This window comes from Bactrocera oleae, chromosome X (genome assembly GCF_042242935.1).
Source record: "Bactrocera oleae isolate idBacOlea1 chromosome X, idBacOlea1, whole genome shotgun sequence".
Lineage (NCBI taxonomy): Eukaryota > Metazoa > Arthropoda > Insecta > Diptera > Tephritidae > Bactrocera > Bactrocera oleae.
The window spans coordinates 31,358,885-31,379,094 of record NC_091541.1 but is presented as its reverse complement, the minus strand read 5'-3'; the positions used below and the strand labels follow the sequence as shown (position 1 = coordinate 31,379,094).

The 20,210-nt window shown below is 37.7% G+C and overlaps 1 protein-coding gene and 1 long non-coding RNA gene across 7 annotated transcripts; both read left to right on the top strand.

The window, feature by feature from the left end:
* The first annotated feature begins 88 nt into the window (after positions 1–88).
* Positions 89–19,530, top strand: gw (trinucleotide repeat containing adaptor protein gawky). 6 transcript variants are annotated; one of them, XM_036367153.2, is made up of 12 exons: positions 89–221; positions 7,200–7,726; positions 13,434–13,917; positions 13,972–14,130; positions 14,194–15,692; positions 15,782–16,147; positions 16,203–16,487; positions 16,550–16,728; positions 16,787–16,934; positions 16,995–17,200; positions 18,029–18,311; positions 18,377–19,530. In XM_036367153.2, exons 2-12 carry the CDS (start codon positions 7,685–7,687, stop codon positions 19,106–19,108), a joined length of 4,383 nt encoding a protein of 1,460 aa, XP_036223046.1. In that variant the 5' UTR covers positions 89–221; positions 7,200–7,684; the 3' UTR covers positions 19,109–19,530. The 6 variants fall into 6 exon arrangements, with proteins under 6 accessions (XP_036223046.1, XP_036223041.1, XP_014093592.1 ...); XM_070112697.1 differs by lacking the exon at positions 89–221 and adding an exon at positions 577–726 and having other exon boundaries at positions 7,200–7,234; positions 7,400–7,726; positions 13,434–14,130; XM_036367148.2 differs by having other exon boundaries at positions 13,434–14,130; positions 18,041–18,311.
* LOC138858168 (uncharacterized) lies at positions 7,733–12,293 on the top strand. Its single transcript, XR_011397391.1, has 2 exons — positions 7,733–9,180; positions 9,238–12,293. It is a non-coding gene; the product is annotated as an uncharacterized lncRNA (long non-coding RNA).
* Positions 19,531–20,210: the final 680 nt, after the last annotated feature.

Sequence of the window (20,210 nt, the reverse complement as noted above, 5' to 3'; positions counted from 1 at the left end):
TGTTATTAGAGTTGTAGTTTAATGTATCTATGATTTTGAAGTGATAGGTGGTAAGGTACCAGTTTAAAATATTGATAAATTTGGAATGTGGCATCCTTAGGAGGAAAATGAAGGAACGAGTAAAAGAAACGAGCTAATGAACATAGAATTGCTTGGGTGTGTGCGTTGATACTGGCTATTACAACGTCAACAGCTTGTAGTATATTTTTGCAGATCAAAAGGTGGGTGCATCTTAGATCGCAATTGTAAAGTCCCATTTTATTTGGATGTAATTAACACTTTTCCATTAAATCTTCTTCAGTTTCGTTTTTCATGGATTATATTAAAGATTTTTTTTTATATATGTGTACTTTGCATACTCATTCGGTATTGTCAGAATTTTCATTCGTTAGCGATTGTGAGTAGTTTTAACGCCGTGCTATGTCGTGTTGCTTCGTTGTCGACAATTGGATCATCGGCTAACTTGGTGTTACTTTTAATATAAATGAATTTTGTGTATACGTCGTGTCGTGGCGGCGAATAAGACAAAAATTTTCTCTTTTTTTCTGTAAAATAAGGAAATGTGATCAAATAATAGTATTAGAATATTAGTAGTGTGAATGTGGAAAAATTGAACAAGAAATGAAATATTATTATGGGTTTAGATGGTTAATTCAATATTTTTCTTGTATATGTGCGCTGAAAATTCCGAATAATTTCGTTTAAGTTCGTTACTATTTGTAAATGGTAAGGACAGATCGGACATTAAATACTTTTCATTTAAAGCCATGACTTCAGCTATTATATATTATACCAATTTCTCTGTATTACTAAAATGTAAGATGACAGCGAAAAAAATGCAAGAACATGAAATTTTTTGTTCATCTACTGTTTTATAGATTCGGTTGTTAATAGTCCTCCTCGTAAGTGCTGCAATAATACAATAAAATTATATTATTTTCCGGGGATCACAAAATAATTTGAGAAATGACATTTAAGCCAAATGTAAAGGATTTGTTTAGTGTTTGTGCTTACATTCTTCATTTACGTGCATAAAATACATATAGGACCATACTTCTTCGCACATATAAATTTAATTAACTTTTATTTATGCTATATAATACGCACAAAGGGTTATCTTGTGTGTGGATACAATTATCTACGGTTTGACTCTAGTGTAGAGTAAGCAAGCCAGATAGTGTGATTGAAAGTCATGTATACCTCCTAAAATTAATTTGTCTATGAAACCCTTAAAATGTTTGCATGTATTCGGCTTAGAATGTTTAAAATCTATTTTTCATTTATATATGTAAATCTTAAAGATTTTCAATAAAAAAAACATGTTAGTACAACAAAATTATATATGATGCAGATATTAAAAACGGCTAGTTTTAACGTGCATCTAAAATTCTACTTTCAATTAAGTAATTAATTTGACGGTTTTACATTTATTTTTTTGTTTATATTTAAAGCTCTGGAAATAAAAGCATTTCTTAAGTAAGACTTCTTTAATAAACTTGGGCTGGAATTTAGAATAGCATCCCTCTGAATTCTGACTTAAAATGGGTATGTACGGATAGAGGAGGTTCTCCAGATTAAGGCAATATTTACATTTAGTTGCTGCTGACTTATAGTTTTTGAGATATTTGCATTTAAAGTGCAAAATTTAACTATTTAAAGTGCGTGTTTTTTTTGATTTTTAATGAATTATATTTTTATCTTGTTTATCCACTGAATCTTCACTAATTCTTTCTACACATTTGTTTTGTATTACATAGTGCATAACTTTTTATATTTTATATCCACTAACACTTCACCAATTCCTTTCTACACATTTGTTTTGTATTAAATATTTAACTTTGGTTTGGTTGGTGTATGCAAACAAAAAATAATTGTGGTAAATGTATATTTTAGGACCCCTAGCGAAGGAGGCTGCGAAAATTATTTTTTTTTATATCGTCTTATTTTAACGCGAAGGTTACGTCAGCGAAAATTTGATTTTTTTCAAAAATATTTTATAAATTTTTTTTTTGTAATATTTTAAATTTAAAAAAAAATCAAAATATTTTGAATTAAAAAAAAAAATCAAAATATTTTGAATTTAAAAAAATAAATCAAAATATTTTGAATTTAAAAAAAAAAAATCAAAATATTTTGAATTTAAAAAAAAAAATCAAAATATTAACACACTTTGCACATGTTTTTCGCGTGGTAACTCTTTTCTGTACTGGTGGCATTCGGCTTCGCTTCAAAAAAATATCCCTGGTCAGTCCAAAACCGGGGTGTTCATCATTCATTCGCGTCGAACTCGTTTCTGCACTGGTGGCCTTCGGCCGCGCTTCACAAAAATAACCCTAGTCGGTCCAATACCGGGGTGTTCATAATTCATTCTCGTTAATCTCCTTTCTGCACTAGTCGGTCCAATACCGGGATGTCCTTAGTTCTTTTGCGTGCTGAAAAGAGTTCTATACAAACTATTGAAAACCCGGTGTTTGACCAACCAGGGTTATAGTTTTGAAGCGCGGCCTAAGCCCGCCATTGTGGAAAGAAGTTCGACGATTTTCTCTATTCGTCCATACCATCAGATCGCTGCGTAAAAGAAATTGTGACTGTTACATTTCTTCAGTATTTCGAAAACAGAAAATGTCTAACTCATTGAACTTATAATTACAGCTAAGTGATCTGAATTCTACATAATTCTGCCGCTACAACAACCACAACAACTAAGTTACTTTAAAAATATGTGCAAAGTGTTTCAATTATATTTATATATAAATATATGTACTTAAATTATTTAAAAAAACTCACTTTCCGCTCACGGATTTGTAGTCTTCGCGTCAAAATAAGACGGTTTAAAAAAATATCTCATATTTGGGGCCTTTTTCATTGGGGGACCTAAACTATTCATATACCATAATTGTTATCATATTTGGCGGGGAAACTTTAGTATATCATTCCACGATTTCAGAGTTAAGAGGAGTATAGTTGGATAGAAGAGATTCTCCAGATCACGAATATATCTAATTATTGCTACCGTAAACTTATAGTTTTCGAGATATTTGCATTTTAAATTGAAAATTTCACAAATTTTATCTTACAATTTCTCGATTTATGGTTTACTTTTATTTTATATTATGCACTTATTATACACTAACACTTCATTACAATGTTTCTACATATTTATTTTATAATAATTAATAAAATATTTGTTTTAAATAAGCATTTTATTTTAACACAATTTTTGTTATATGCACAATAACAAATGGGTTCCATATTGACGGATAATAAGTGTTGTCATATCCAAACATCAATATACAAGCAATCAAAATAAACAAAATACCCAATTACCCTCTACAAAATTAACTTATATGCACATTATTTACCAGTTCAATGACAAAACGGACAAAAAGAAAACGGTACCTTGTTTAGTTGTAACAATATCGGTTATAATCCGTTATAGAAGATGAAATTTAAAGAGAGAGAAAACGGTACCTTGTTTAGTTGTAACAATATCGGTTATAATCCGTTATAGAAGATGAAATTTAAAGAGAGTGGTATACCCTCTTTAACATTACTTTTTTTTTGGTTAGATTTCCTATTTGCATTGGCGGCCTTCAGCCGCGCTTCAAAAAAATAACCCTGGCCGCTCCAACACCGGGGTGGTCGTTATTTCTTTCGCGTTCAACTTCTTACTGCATTGACGGCCTTCGACCGCTTTTCAAAAATATAACCCTGGCCGATCCAACACCGGCGTGGTCTCCCTTTCGCGTCCAATTTCTTTCTGCATTGGCGGCCTTCAGTCCCGCTTCAAAAAAATAACACTGGCCAATATAATACCACGTTTGATCAAGAGAAGGGATGATTAAAATTATGGTTCATGTATTTAGGGTATAATCCTTTATTATTCATTTTATTTCGTTTGCAAAATATAAATATATATATATATATACATAAAAGATATGGCAACACTTATTATCTGTCAATATGGAACCCATTTGTTATCGTGCATATAACAAAAATTGTGTAAAAATAAAATGTTTATTTAAAGCAACTATTAAAATAATTAATATAAAATAAATATGTACAAACATTGTAGTGAGGTGTAAGTGTATAATAAGTGCATAATATAATAGAAAAAATAACTATAAATAGAAAAATTTTAAGATAAAATTTGTGAAATTTTCGACTTAAAATGCAAATATCTCGAAAACTATAAGTTCCCGGTGGCAATAATATATTCATGATCTGGAGAATCTCCTCAATCCAACCATACCCCTCTTAACCCTGAAATCGTGGGATGGTATACTAAAGCCTACCTATTTGGCAAACGACTAAAAATAAATAAAAAAGAAGGATTATACCGTAAATACAAAATTTATAATAGTGTGATGAGTCACGCAAACTCTTCAGTATTTCCTTTCTCTTCGTAAATCCCGGTGTTGGACCGACCAGGGTTATTTTTGTTTTTGAAGCGCCTCTGAAGATTTAATCCGGCCAAGGACTGTCAGCTCATCAGAAATCTGCCGCTACAACAACAACCGCCACCGCAAAAATTAGTACTACGCGAAAGAACTGAGCACACCCCAGTGTTGGACCGACCAAGGTTTTTTTTTCGTTTGTAGCGAGGCTAAAGGCCGCCAACGCACAAAAGAGTTCTACGCGAAAGAACTGAAGAAAGAAAGGCATTTTACACGAAAAACTAATAATGCGTTATTTACTACCTGCCATTGAGGATTATCTATTTTCTTTATTGCTTTTGGTTCCTTTGTAAAATATATAGATAAAGCAACACTGATTATTTGTTATAATGCAACCCTTTTGATATTTTGTGAATAAAAATAATTGAACAAAAGCTAAATATTGAATTAAAATTATTTTGCACCATTTAATATACCATAAATGTGTAGAAACGAATTTGTGAAGTGTTAGTGGATATAAAAGTTAAAAAAATAAGTTTAAATTTCATTCTAAATCAAAGAAATACGCACTTTAAATAGTCGATTTTTTAAACTTTAAATGCAAATATATCAAAAACCATAAGTCAGCGGCTAAATGTATATATTTTCTTAATCTGGAGAACCTGCTCTATCCGAACATCAACACCGAATTCGGGGGATGCGATTCTAAAATTTACCCCTTTAATAGCAATTAAAGGCCTATTACAACATTACAATTTTATTTTCTCACGTTATTTAGGTTTGTAGTAAAGTAAATAAAACTTAATACCCAACATAGACTCTAGATTTGCATTATTAACAACAGCTGCAAATTTGTTATTCTTTTTAACATTTTTTTATAAACAGTTAGAGGCCATATTATTTCGATTGTGCAGCTGCTTTTACATTAGCTTCATATTGAACACAACTATATTTGTATAAATTGTGATTGTTCGTAGCAGTTTACGGAAGTTACACAATAATCAAAAGTGTAAAAAGCATTAAAGATTAAATCTGTAAAAAAGTCGGAATAACCAAAGTTATTTCCACTCCATTTTCAAACTAATTTAGTGATTGTTTTGGTCGTAGCTGGTCGCGGTCGGCAATAAATCTGTGTTCCTACCGGTTATTTTTAATCGTAAGTATAGATAATTTTTTCGTTTGGGTTCAAAGATAAGTTTAATTACACTTCGATCACTAAACTCGATTTTACTATTTGCAAAGTCCATTTACGGAGCAAGATTTTGATGCCCAAAGTGTATAGTATTTTGATTTTATGTAGGGGGTAGTAGTAAGCTATTTCTGTTTATTTTGATATTTCTGCATTTCCAGGCAATTTTAGCAATGGACTGCCGGCCCTGATGTTTTAAACTTTTTTCAAGTTTACCAATCGGTGTGAAGTAATTTGAAAGCGTCGAACGACCCATTTCACTATGGCTCAATATTCGAAAAGTATTGTTTATGATTAACACAAGAACTACGAATCGGTCAAAATGATCATTTATCATGCCATTTCCTCTTTATTCCTATTTAATATTTTACGTTAATGTCATGATTTTTATTAAATTTGTGTATAGAATAATATTATAGATTATTTTGTACTTACTCTTTTAATTTTCAGACAGAGAGAGACCTATTTGAAGTAGGTAGTAGTTGTAGTATTAAATGCTATACCATATTGATCGAGACGACACTTTATGCTCGAATATAAACCGATCACGACTGTCGCGGGTTCTGTAACCAGTAGTTGTTATTGTAAACAATAGCTAATTTCAAGAATTCTATTGAATGTACATTTTTATACCCTGAATACATTATATTATACCCTGGGTGTATTAAGTTTGCCACGAAATTTGTAACATCCAAAACAAAACGTCGGAGACCCTATGAAATAAATATAAAATCGATCGATCTGAAAATGTTCACACGCCTCCAAGAAGCTGGCCATTTGTCAAAACCGCCGATATCGAAGCATTATAGTATATATTTGCCATACAAACTAAAGGATCGGAATTAAGTTCTTGTATGAGAAACTTTTTTATATAACGAAATATCTTCACGAAAATTCATATAAATTTTTGTCCAACAGTACAATATCTGAAGAAATTATCTAGATCGGCCACTATAGCATATAATTGCTATACAAACTAAACGATAAAAATTAAGTTCTTGTAAAGGAAAACTTTCTTATTTAACAAGGCATCTAAAAGAAATTTGGCTTTCAAGGCAACGGCACAATCTCCGAAAAAATAGCTGATCAAAATCAAGTTCTTGTATAGAAAACTTGAACTTGTGAAGGCTTCGGTGCAGGCGAAGTTAACGCTCTTTCTTGTTTATTTTTTGTTTCAGAAAACAAGAGCAATTAATACACTTGATATATTTCTTTCACGATTAAGTGGACAAAAAAATTTATTTTATACGCGTTAATTGTAAAATAGATCAGACTTAATACGGAAAAGTGTATTTTAATCTGCAAATATCAATATTGGAACCCTTCCACAAAATATGATTGATATCTGAGAGTCAAGTTCACCACTTTGTAGAAGATGAAATTTAGCTCTAATTCGAACTCAAGACTTCTAAGAGTGTGAACAACAACTGAAATATATGAGTATTTGTGTTTGTTTATAAATAAAGATTGGCAGCATTCTAAACTCTTCCATTAGGGTAATATTAACGTTTAAAAAATCAACTCAGTTAATACATATTTAAACTCAATGGTAAATTTTTAATTTCATACATAAAATGAAGCACACTTTCTAAAGTATAATTTATTTATTCTAGGTATATGCAGTGAATAATGTCAAGCTAAGAATTAAGTGAGTGCTCGAGCATACGCCGATTTTTTGGCCATATAAAAACTTAATCAAGTGTCCTAAAATGCTGCAAATATAGACTTCATTATTTGTATGAGAACAAACAAAAAAAAAACGATTTTCAAATTTAAACTAAACTAATAACTTCTCTTACAAATTGAATTACAGTATTGAATATCAATAATAAACTTAAAAAGTGTACAGAACGTATGTTAAATATGTATGCATTCAAAATACAAATGAAAAGTTAAGCTGTACGAACAGGGTATTACAGAAATATAAAATAGTTATAACACTACTACACATGTTACACGACAGCGATAACGGCGTCACTAAATAAATGCATCGCAGCGGCAAATAACTCAACAAAAATTCCAGTAATATTAATATAACATTGCGAATTCCTACTGGGCCAGCAAAAGAGCAAATTATAGTGAATCAGACGTACGCACAATGCTAGCAGCTAATTTACCAGTATGCCAATACGCTGGAATGGTAAGATGTTGAAATATTTTGAATGCCTGTTTCATAAACCTCTTACATCGGAGTGAAATTCTATATGTTTACGCGAAAATTTTTGGTTTACAAAATGACGGTCAGCCAATTCCAATACAATATGAAATATGTGCTCCCAAGGCAACAATTATTTGAAAAAAATTTATATTTTTAAATCCTTAAATAATTATTATTTGGTTTTTCCAATATTTATTTTGAACTATGTTAGCTTTAACCTTATTACAGTTTATAAGTCTACTCAATTGAATTGAAGTTAAAGCAACTCAACTTGCGAAAACAACTTGACATTTCAAATTACAACTAATGTTGGGGCCAAATTTGTTGTAGCGCAAAACTAAAATGACATACGTATCTCACAAAAAGTTGAGAAACAGCTGACGATAATAGTACAAAGACTGGCATGTGTATGTGTCACTGGTAACAACATCTTATTAGCAAGAATTCAAGTCCTGGGTATAAAGGCATCAAAAGTAATTATCTTGCCTACCTTCTGGCTCAAGAGGCTTCGGTAACCAAGCCAATAGGAGCAGAGTATTTCTTCACTGTTGGCCCCCCAGACATTACGGGAGATTCTACTTGAGGAGGAAAAGGCTTTTAGAAATCACTACTGACAGCAAATAAACGGCCTTGCTGTTGTTGTAGCGGTTACCTAATCCCCGCTTGGGTGGGAAGGTTCACGTTGGTTGTCGTCGAAGTCATCTAACGGAATGCCCAGGAAACGTGAGGTCCGGGGTCGGACCATAGAGAGTAAGGTGTTAGATGAGTGAGGTTCGCTGAGCATACAAAGAGGTGGTAAGAGTCATGCGGGAACTCATTGCGGACATATATTTGGTATGTCTGGATAGATTCTGGATAAGTAGGAGTTTAACCTGGTATAGTATCTAGAACGAAGTTACGCAAGGGTCACTCTTCGTATGCAATAGATGGTGGTTTGACACCAAGTACGCCATTCACTGAGAGGGAGTCGGTGAGTGTGTTGAATGATTCCACTGTGAGTGGCGGTCAGTGCGTGTCTAAAGTTAGTTGGTATCCGTACTGGTCGATGTCGTCGACGTAATCAAGGAAAGACTTCTTGATGTTCGTAGTAGGCAACACTAGGATACGATTGCAATGATGGATTTTGTGAAAATATCACAGCAGAAACTGCATGGAAAGGAGCTCATTATATTCCTTGGCCAGAAGCTTGTGAGCAGGCGGCCATATCGTTTCTCAGACTGGAAGTCATACTGCCCATTTGAGCTCCGTGGGACAGTAGAGGTCTTCTTTTAGCCACTCGACTGGATTGGCGACGCAGTGCTCGAACTGAGTGCAATTTGCACGGTTTTTGTTGTTGTTGTAACGGTTATCTAGTCCCCACTTGCATGATAGGTGATAGTTTGGTTGTCGTCGAGGTCATCTAACGGGAGGTCCAAGAAACAGGCTGTTTCGACGGGGTCGGACCATAAGAAAAGTGGTGTTAGATGAGTTGGGTTTGCTGGGCACGCAAAGAGGTGGTTAGTATCATGCGGAGCCTCATTGCACGCAGGACACATGTTTGGAATGTCGGGGTCTATTCTGGATAAGTAGGAGTTTAACCTGCTACAATATCCAGAACGAAGTTGCGCGAGGGTCACTCTGGTTTTGCGAGGCAATTTGAGCTCTACGTCTGCTACAGGCGGTGGTTTGACTCCTAGTACGCCATTCACTGAGAGGGAGTCGATGAAGGTGTTAATGGCTCCACTGTGAATGGCGATCTGTAGTTCGTTGCGTCCGAAGTCCGGTCGGCGTACTGTCTGATGTCGTCGACGTAATCAAGGAATGACCTCTTAATGTTCCTAACAGGCGGTTCCGCTTCAAGCAGACGACAGCAGAAACTTCTTGGAGAGGAGCTCGTTATGTTCCTTAACCGGAAGTATTAAGGCCTCACTGTGCAATTGTTGTACTGGGGACATCAAGAGGCATCCCGTGATAGTCCGGAGTGCAGTGTTCTGACATGTTAAGACCGGCCTTGTATGTTGCCAACTACGTTTCTTTGTCTTTTGAGCTGCCCGCAAGCACTTTGGCAGTTATCTCGGTCGTGTGAGGAGTGAAGCAGCACAGGCTGTCGAATGTAACGCCTAAAGTTTTAGGGTTGTTGACCGTCGGAATTTTAATGCCATCGACTGAAATGTTCAGGATCAGTCTGTACTCCTTCGTCCAATTTGTGAAGATAGTCGCTGTGGATTTAGTGGGAGAGAGTGTTAGGTTCCTTGTTAGTTAGAAGAAGCGAGAAAGATCGGAGAGGTAGCTGTTTACTTTTAAACACATGCCATCGATTCCATTTTCCGACGTCAATATCGTACAGTCATCAGCGTACGAGGTCACTGAAATTCCCGCTGGTGGAGTTTCGAAATATAAAAATTATTAGTGGGGAGAGGACACCGCCCTGCGGAACCCCCTGTTTAATTTTCCTAAGTTTGGAGTTTTGACCTCGAAACAGTACGGATGAATGCCGACCGCTCAGGTAGTTCAAAGTCCACCGCTTCAGCCCTGGAGGGAGTGTTGATTGTTCTAGGTTCTCAAGTAGCGTTGTGTGATTGACTGTGTCAAAAGCTTTTGACAAGTCCAACGCTACGAGGATCGTCCTCTCGCAGTGTGGCTTTTGATTCAGGCCATGAACTATCTGGGCATTTATGACGCTAAGTGCTGTGGTGGTACTGTGCACTTTTCGGAAGCCATGCTGATGATCTGCTAGGCTCAGGTGGTGAGTGAATGACGGGAGTAACAAGGCCTCAAGTGTCTTCACTACTGGGGAAAGGAGAGTTATCGGGCGATAAGACTCCCCTTTGTTGGCGGGTTTCCCAGGTTTCAGTAGTGGGACCACTCTTCCGACTTTCCACACATCGGGTATTTGAAGAGTGGATATCGACAGGTTGAGGACCTTGGTGAGATAATTTACTCCCGTTGGGTCTAGGTGTTTTAGCATCAGCATGCTTATTCCGTCAGGGCCAATGGATTTAGACGATTTGGCCTTTTTGATGACACTCTGGACCTCCCCATCGGTGAAAGTAAGTGGTGCGCAGTCCTTTGGCATTTTGCGCAGCCGTCGGGTAACACATCCTTGTCGGTCGAATGGGGCAGTGTACACTGCCGGCTAAAATAGCTCTCGAACTTCTTCGGGTCCGAAGAGGCATGGCCATCGAATTGAATTTCAACCCGGTCGTCATGTCTCTTCGGATTAGACAAGGCGTTGACAGTAGTCCAAAACTTACTTACACCGGTGGAGAGATTGCAAGACTTCAGGTGCTCAATCCGTTTTGTCCGCTTATGTTGACTTACCATTTGCCGAATCTCCAAATTAAGATCTCTTCGGCTGGGAAATTATTGCGGAGTTCCGCGATTTTTCCAGCAGGTATGAAGCGAGCAGTAGCAGCAGCGATCACCTTGCGGAATTGACGCTCGCCAACGATGACGTCCGTAGGAATGGGTAGTGCGTTGAAGGTGGTCTCAGTAAATTCTGTGAAGTCGACCCAGTTAGATTTGTTAAAGTTAATGAAGGTGCGGTTGTCCACAGAAATAAAGTCGGGAGGTTTCTCGATCGAGATAATTATGGGCAGATGGTCTGATGCGAGAGTTAACATAGGTCGCCTGGTTATGCTATTTATCAGACCACCGCTAGCGATGATAATAACGGGCGAGCTATTACAGGTGCTCATAATTCTGGTGGGGGTTTCGTCATTAACTGTGCATAATGTCGAATCGTCAATCTGTTCCGCCAGCTCTATTTCCCTACGCTGCCTAGAACCCCTTAGGGCCGTAGAGGTCCTTTCTTGGCCACAGCCGTTAAGGCTGGTGTCGCAGTATTGCGTTAGCAGCATGGGGTCGCGTAACTTGTGGTCCTCTCCCTATGGGTCTTAAGGCCTGAGTAGGTCTTAAGATGGCTTCATCCATTGCATGTATTGCAACTAACCTAAATGAAGTTTGGATGGAGCCTTTTAGCGCATATGAAGCAAAAGAATTCCTCGGGGCCCGGGTTGGACTCGATGCCAGCACGGGTCAAGAGGATACGGAGAAATCCTGCTGCTAGGTGTTGCTCTAATGACGACAAACTTAAACTAACACTTACCGATTCAAACAGGGTTAGATCGCCGAAATAGCAGCCCTTGGCCGGATAAAATCCGGGTGAATTCCGGTAACAAAGAACCGGTTGTTGTGGCAATATACTTTGAATAAGAAAACATAAAAACTCATACGCATTCGCAATTTGGACGGTCGTAGGGGATAGTGTCGCATTAGCACGTTAGAAGCATCGGGTCACATAACTTGGGTCCACTCCCTATGAGTCTTGAGGGCTAGGCAGGTCTTAAAGTGGCCATCCATTGCATGTATTATACCTAACCAAAGTGAAGTTTCCATCCAACCTATTAGTGCAAACGCAGCAGAAAAACTTTTCCGGTCACAGGTTAGACTCAATGCAAGCACGGGTTGGAAGGATGAGGAGCAAGCCTGCTGCTAGGAGTTGCTCCGGTGACAACAAACCTAACCTAAAACTTACCGATCAAAACAAGTTCAGATTGCCGATATAATAGCCCTTTGCCGGATAAGACCCGGGTCAGTTCCAGTAACGTAGAACCGGCAGTCGTGGAGTCTGTTGGGAGCGTTCAATACAAAAAGGTTCAAGCAGCTGATTTTTCTCCACAGGCACAAGTGAAGGCTGCTAGTAGGATTTCACACCGGTCATTGCTGGCTAAGGTATCATCTACACAAATTGATATACTATTCTACTATTATTTTGCCGGTTCTGCGATCATACGTCAGAGACTCCAGAACACATATTCCTAGATAACCCCGCAATCAGAGAAAGAAGGAATCAGGTTATCGGGGCAATGAATTCGTAAGCTTATTCTTTTTAAAATATTGTCCCATTGTATATATGTTACATATCACATTCATTAAACCTTAACCTACAGAAAGCATCCTTGATTCAATGGATTAACTGAGGGAATGGGACAATATTTTAAAAAGAATAAGCTTACGGTATCAAAAAACTATTACTCAGGAGAATTTCCTCTATCTCCACATACTTTTCTTAACATCGAATTCGTGTTTTCTATTCTATAGATTATCCAATCTGTATCTGATTCTTCCATTTACATTTAATTTCCAATTTCTAACTTTCATATTTCTCATTCGCTGAAATGTAAAAAAAAAAACGATCACCAATCAAATGAAAGAGTGAAAACTTGGAGCTGAAACCCACGACAAGAAAATGCACCTAATGCTACTTAATAGATTTGGCTGAAAGAGAGCAATTAAATTTTATAGATAGATTGTGTATTAATATTTTGCATATAATATAATATATAAATTGAATATTTATGCTGAGTTTATTAATTTCAGAAAATAAATACCAAATGTGGTCTAGTTTCAACTTCCGGAAATTTATAAATTCACTTTGTTTATATTTATCTTATTTAAAAATTCAATTCAACGAACATATAGAACATAATACCGTGAATTGTTTGCAAAGATATAACCTCTTGAAAACACCACTTAAATATCCCCTGGTCCCTTGGCAATATTCAGTTATTAGCGTAAATATTAGAGTAAATTTTTTGTTCCACGATGTACCAAACGCGCTTTCTGATATTATACTATTGTGATTGCAATTTTTAGAACGTTATGTGTTATTTGATTTCAAAAAGGACTGTTTTGGTTTTGATTTTAGCCTGCACAAAGCAACAGTAATAACGGTGGAGCTAATAACAATAACACTAATACAAATAGCGTTAAGCCAAATAACAGTGGAAGCTGTACCTCTGGCACAATTGGTCCGAACTCGAATAATAATAATGCTGGTAATAGCACTAGCGGTGTAGGATTAGTCGGTGGTGGAACATCAGCAGCAGCTGCTAAAAATCAATTAGAACAATTAAATACAATGCGTGAAGCGCTTTTTTCTCAGGATGGTTGGGGTTGCCAGCACGTTAATCAGGATACGAACTGGGAAGTGCCTAGTTCGCCTGAGCCAACTAATAAGGATCCTTCTGCTGGGCCCACAATGTGGAAACCCACTATTAATAATGGAACTGATTTGTGGGAGTTGAATTTGCGCAATGGTGGGCAGCCACCAGTTCAGCCTGTACAAAAAACTCCATGGGGACATACACCATCTTCTAATCTAGGAGGAACATGGGGAGAAGATGATGATGGTACGGAAAGTAGTAGTGTATGGACTGGCTCATCGAATAATCCTTCAACTGCAGGCACTGTTGGTGTTACTGGAGTAAATGCGACAGCTGTAGGTGGAAATGGACCTGGAAACAATGCCCAATGGGGTCAAACAGCAGTTGGCATTGTCGTTGGATCAACTAACAACACTACCGGGACGGCTTCTGGAAACATTGGCAATGCATCTACTGTAGGTGAGTATGTCTAAATGTAAATTTATTAGATGCGCTTCCGACTGCTTTTTTTGTAATTTTAAGGTGGTGGCACTGGTGTTCCGGGTGTAAATGTACCCGGAAATGTGAACACAGCGACAGCAAGTGGTTCTACTGGAAGCAATTGGGGAGATTCACGTGAATTGAATAGTGGTGGAGTAACAAGTACTGTAACTCTGCGGGGCGTTGATCCCCGCGATCCAATACGTGGTACGTCAGCAGCCGAGACTCGTGATTTGCGACTGATAGATCCGCGGGACCCTATACGTGGAGATCCTCGAGGAATTTCAGGACGTTTAAATGGAACGTCAGAAATGTGGGGTCAACATCATTCCATTGCACATAATCAAATACCAGTAATGAACAAAATAGTAGGGCCCGGTGTGGGCGTAGGCGCTACCGTATCCACTGGCGCTGTAGTTGCTGGTGGAAGTGTAGCTGGTGGCATCGTACCCGGCAACATTAATGCCATAAACCCTGTTGGTATAAGCGGGAACGTGAACGCTCACTGGGGGCCATCTTCGGCGGTTGTTGGACCAAAGGATATAACATCAATGGCAGGTAAAGTTACTGGATGGGAAGAACCGTCGCCACCACCGCAGCGTCGCAATATCCCCAACTATGACGATGGAACATCATTGTGGGGACAACAGTCACGTGTACCAGGTGGGAGTGGTTCTCATTGGAAGGATATATCGGATCCACTGAGTAGGCATTTAACGCGAAATACTGTAGGTAATCAGAATACGACGAATGCAGTCGGCAACCTGGGTAATAGTTCTGGAAATGGGTTGGGCAATAACCAAGCTGTAGTAAATGCATCAATCGTTGGCAGTAATGCCAATAATCCCATAAGCAGTGTGGGTCCTCAAGGGCGACTTAGTTCAGGTGTTGGTCCTGGTGTTGGAGTCAATCAACATAAACCTGATAATTCTATGTGGGTACATGCCAGTAATCCAAATGTAAGCGCACGTAATACCACTTCTTGGGGTGATGAAGTCAATCATAATGTAGGCCCAAATCCAGGCGTTAATTGGATGGATGATAAAAGTAACGCTGGTATAGGGCAATTAGGCGTTAGTGTTGGTGGAGCTAATTCTTGGAACGATCCACCATCGTCTTGGAGTAAGAACCAAAATAAAATAGCAAGTGGTACTTCCGGTTGGGGTGCAAGTGGAGGTAGCGACGGTACAGAATTGTCATCTGACTGGAATACTCACACTGCCATTGTTGGCAAAACACAGCCAAAGATAGGTGGTGTTAACGTTAATATTAGTAACTTGAATACCGATGTGATTAAACAGAGTAAACAGTATCGTGTTCTTGTGGAAAATGGCTTTAAAAAGGAGGATGTTGAACGAGCCTTAATTAATACCAATATGAACATCGAAGAGGCTGCTGATTTACTCCGTGCTCCTATATCTACCGATTGGAGACGACACGAAGAATCCCTGGTTTCTTATAGTGATCACACAAACGCTGGGGGCTCTTTTGCGGGACGCTATCCCACAACGGCCTCTCAGTCCAATATGCCCTTTCCTCCGGTAAGTCATAATCCACATCGAATATCTTCTACGTCTTGTGTATAATCGTATTAATTAATACTCACGTATGTGTAATTATATATTCGTAGAATATGTTGAACAGTATGAGCGGCAACAGTGCTGGCGTTAGTGGTAATAACACAAATCTAGCAGCGCTCAATTCCATACAATCACTTCCAGTGCAAAAGTATTTGAATCCAGTACCACACAACGTTACAAATGTCCCACAAGCTATGAATACTGCTGTTACTTTTGGGCCGGGGGTCGCTAATGTCTCTGCGACTGTAAATGCAACTCCAAATAGTAACAGTCAACCATCTGCTCAACAACTGCGGGTACTTGTACAGCAAATTCAGCTGGCTGTCCACAGTGGATACTTATCTAGCCAAATTTTATCAGAACCTTTGCCATCCTCAATGCTAGTACTTTTATATCAGTTATTAACAAATATTAAGGTAAGCTAATTTTTTTTTTTTAATTTTAACGGTGTATTAATTATACGAGTTTTAGCACCTTCAAGCGGCGCAGCAATCCTTGACACGTGGTGGGAACAATGCCAATAACTCACAGATAAGTTATGCTATTGCCAAATATAAGCAGCAAATCCAAAATTTACAAAATCAAATAAACGCACATCAAGCGTTCATATTGAAACAAAAGCAGCAACAGTCCATCCCACAAAATACGCAGCAGCACCCTGCAGCACATGCCAATAATTCTAACATGGAATATATGAGACAGCATGATGCCATAAGTGCGTTGCAGGGAAATTTTTCAGAAATGAATCTAACTAAGGTTACCTAATTTTTTCACAGAAAGTTTTGTATTTTTACTCGATATTTTTTGTATAATTGCAGCATAGCGGCTATCCGGGAGGTCCAAACTCACAGTCAAAACTTATTAATCAGTGGAAGCTTCCTGAGAAAGATCTAACGTCAGATAGCACAGATTTTTCAAGAGCTCCAGGAACAACAAAGCAAAATTTATCAAATGCCCCTGGCAGTACTATGGGACCTTTGGGCCTGCAAAACGATGGGTAAGAATTTTCAAATGTTTATATTTCTCCCATATTGAGAAGGTCACGTCACATTTAGAACTTGGTCGACTGGAAGAAATATTGGAGATGGTTGGCCTGATTCATCCACTGAAAATGAGAATAAAGACTGGTCTGTTGCACAGCCTACATCTGCAGCGACGTACACTGATTTAGTTCAAGAGTTTGAACCAGGAAAACCATGGAAGGTAACTCGAGTCATGCAATTAAAATAGGAAAGTTTGAAATTTATTTGTGTATTTTTTAAGGGCTCGCAGATAAAAAGTATAGAGGACGATCCTAGTATAACTCCCGGTAGTGTAGCTAGATCTCCGCTGTCTATTAATTCTACGCCAAAAGAAGCTGATATATTTGCGAATCCCAGCAAAAGTTCACCGACTGATTTAACACCGTTAAGTTTATCTTCATCTACATGGAGTTTTAACCCTTCATCCAGCAATCAAGCTTTTCAGAGGTAGAGCATCCTTGTAACCACATGTTTAAAGAATGTTATTTTATAATACCGTAAAGAAAGTATTATATCGAGATAGTTTAACACAAAAAAAAACCTGTGATCCTTGTTATTAAAATTTCATTACAGTAAACGCTTCATCTATATGAGCGTAAGCAAAGTTCTCATAAAATTATTTTGTCCATCTATTTATACCCTGAACAGGGTATATTAAGTCTGCCCCGAAATTTGTAATACCCAGAAGGAAACGTCGGAGATCCTATGAAATATATATGTAAATAATCAGCTAAATGAGCTGAGTCTATTTAGTCAAGTCCGTCTGTCTGCATGTACTTTAAATAGTACCTCTGTTTGAGATATGGATCTGTAATATTGCACGCGTCCTTTTCTCAGGGACCTGCTCATATGTCGGAACTGGTTCGATATTGGACCACTATAGCATATAGCTGCCATACGAACTGAACGATTAAATACATGTCCTTGAATGGAAAACTTTTTTTAACGAGATATCTTCACGCTTAATCTCCGAAGAAATTGTTCAGCGCTATAGCATGTAGCTGCCTTATAAACTGACTGATCAAAATCAAGTTCTAGTATGGAATATTTAGTATTTGTTAAATATTATAGATTCGGTGCAACCGAAGTTTACGTTTTCTCTTGTTTTTTTTTAATATAAATCATACAACGTAATTTAAAATGTCGAGAAATCTATGAGGACAGATGTGTTTGCGAATAATTGATATTAGATGGTGTACATAAATATATATTTTGTACTAATATAGAACTAAGATAGTTGTGATATATATGTGCATGTATACTAATTAAATATAGTTGGTCTGATAGTCCGCAACAATGTGCCCCGTCAGAGTTGTGGGCAACATCAATGAACAAATCATCACGTGGTCCACCTCCGGGATTGGGCTCTGGCAAGAGCCCAGGCGTATCAGGAACTGGTGTACCATCTGTTACAAATTCCTCCTCCGTGGTAACAGGTAGTGCCAACCAATGGATGGTTACTGGAGGTCGCGGAGTACCAAACAGCAATTCAGGATGGAATGCGTCGAATTCAGGATGGAACTCAACATGGTTACTACTAAAAAATTTGACAACCCAGGTATATGCTTACAAATATGGTTTTGACGTTACTTACTTGTTTTGTTGTTTGTTTTTTGTTTCTAGATTGATGGATCAACTTTACGTACCTTATGTATGCAGCATGGCCCACTTGCTAACTTTCATTTATATCTAAATCAAGGAATTGCCTTATGTAAATATGCGACACGTGAGGAAGCAAACAAAGCTCAAATGTCATTAAATAACTGTGATTTTGGAAGCACTACTATTTGTGCCGAGTCACCGAGTGAAAGCGAAGTTCAAAAGATATTGCAGCATTTGCCTCAAACGTCTAATTCCGTCTCTGGATCTAGTTTAACAGGAAATGGTAGTAATGCGGTCAACAATTCAAATAATGGAAGTGTAATCGGAGGAAACAACTCCATAACTTCTGGTAGTGGAAATAGTGGAGGGCCCTGCAGTACTGTCGGCGGTGCAAGTGGCGGTAATGGTAACGGCAGCATGACAGCGCATTCAGTCATTAGCAGTACTGGTAGCAATAATGGCTGCAGCGGCAATTTAATGAATAGCGGAAGCACTGGGAGTAACAGCAGCAGTGGAAACAGTCAAAGCCAGTCTGGTTCTGTTGGTTTAAGCTCGAACGGAGGCAAAACTAGTAACACTAGTAATATTGCAAGCGGGAATGGGGGTTCAAATGTTACATCGAATAATATCGTCGGTAGTAACAACGCCGTAACTACACCTACTTGGCGTCAAACACAGAATCAGCCGCGACCGTCTGGTAGAGACGAATATGACTATATTTCACAGTATGTTTGTTCCATTGTAGATGATTAAATTGAGAAGATATAGTCAGAATCTGTATTTAATATTAATCACAATATAATTTATACAATTGAACTACTCGACAAAATCAAGTAACAACAGATTTGCGAGCTACATAGATTGACTGATAGACGAATGGACTTAGAATTTTATATGTAATTTTTTCTTGTGGTTCATAGGATTGTGTTTTCAATCAAATCAAACGAACATTACTTTAAATGTAAAATTAATTATGGTTAAACGCCAAACTTATGCTACAAATCATTTATTTTAAAAATTACTACGAGTTATATGCCTAAATGTGAAGTGTAGAATTAATTTAACACTTAATTTGCCGAAATGAATAAGACAGCATATTTGTTATTGAGCCTATAAAATCAAGACAAATGCAAAATAAAAAAACAATGAAAAATAAACAAGTATAAAATTAATAATAGTTTTTAATTTAGGTTTTTTTTTCAGCTCCCATGTAATAGTTAACCTATTGCGTATATGATTATATAGGGTGCGTTAAAGCTACGTAATAATTGCAGCAGTACAGCAACTGTGTTGCCAATTATTTGCATAAATTGCGTGCAAAAAGTGAGAGGAGAACGTGGTGTTGTTGTAAGAAATTCACACAGATCGTGATACTTTGACAAATTTGCAACACTGCTGTCGTGATTGCCATCTCGAACGCACCCATAGATACAGCGAGTATAGTTGCGGTTCAGTAACCGCCGGTTACCAAGTACCGATTTCCACGAACCCTGGTTGAATTGGTAAGTTTTAAGTTTAGTTCGTCATTACTGGGACAACTAGCAGCAGGGTTGCTCCGTATGCACCTAACCCGTGCTGGCATAGAGTCCAACCATGGACCAGACGAATTTTTCTATTGCAAAACTCTACATCGGTGGGGTGCAATACATGTAATGGATGTAAACATTCTAAGACCTGCTCTGGCCTTAAGACTCATAGGGAGTGGACCACACGTTATTAACCCCATGGTGCCTACTCACAACTGCGACACTAGCCTCTACGGCTGTGCAAATGACACCTTGTTTGCGCACTGCGCCCCCACTCCACTCGAGTTGCCTAAAAATGATCTCTACAGGCCCTAGGAGCTCAACTTGGT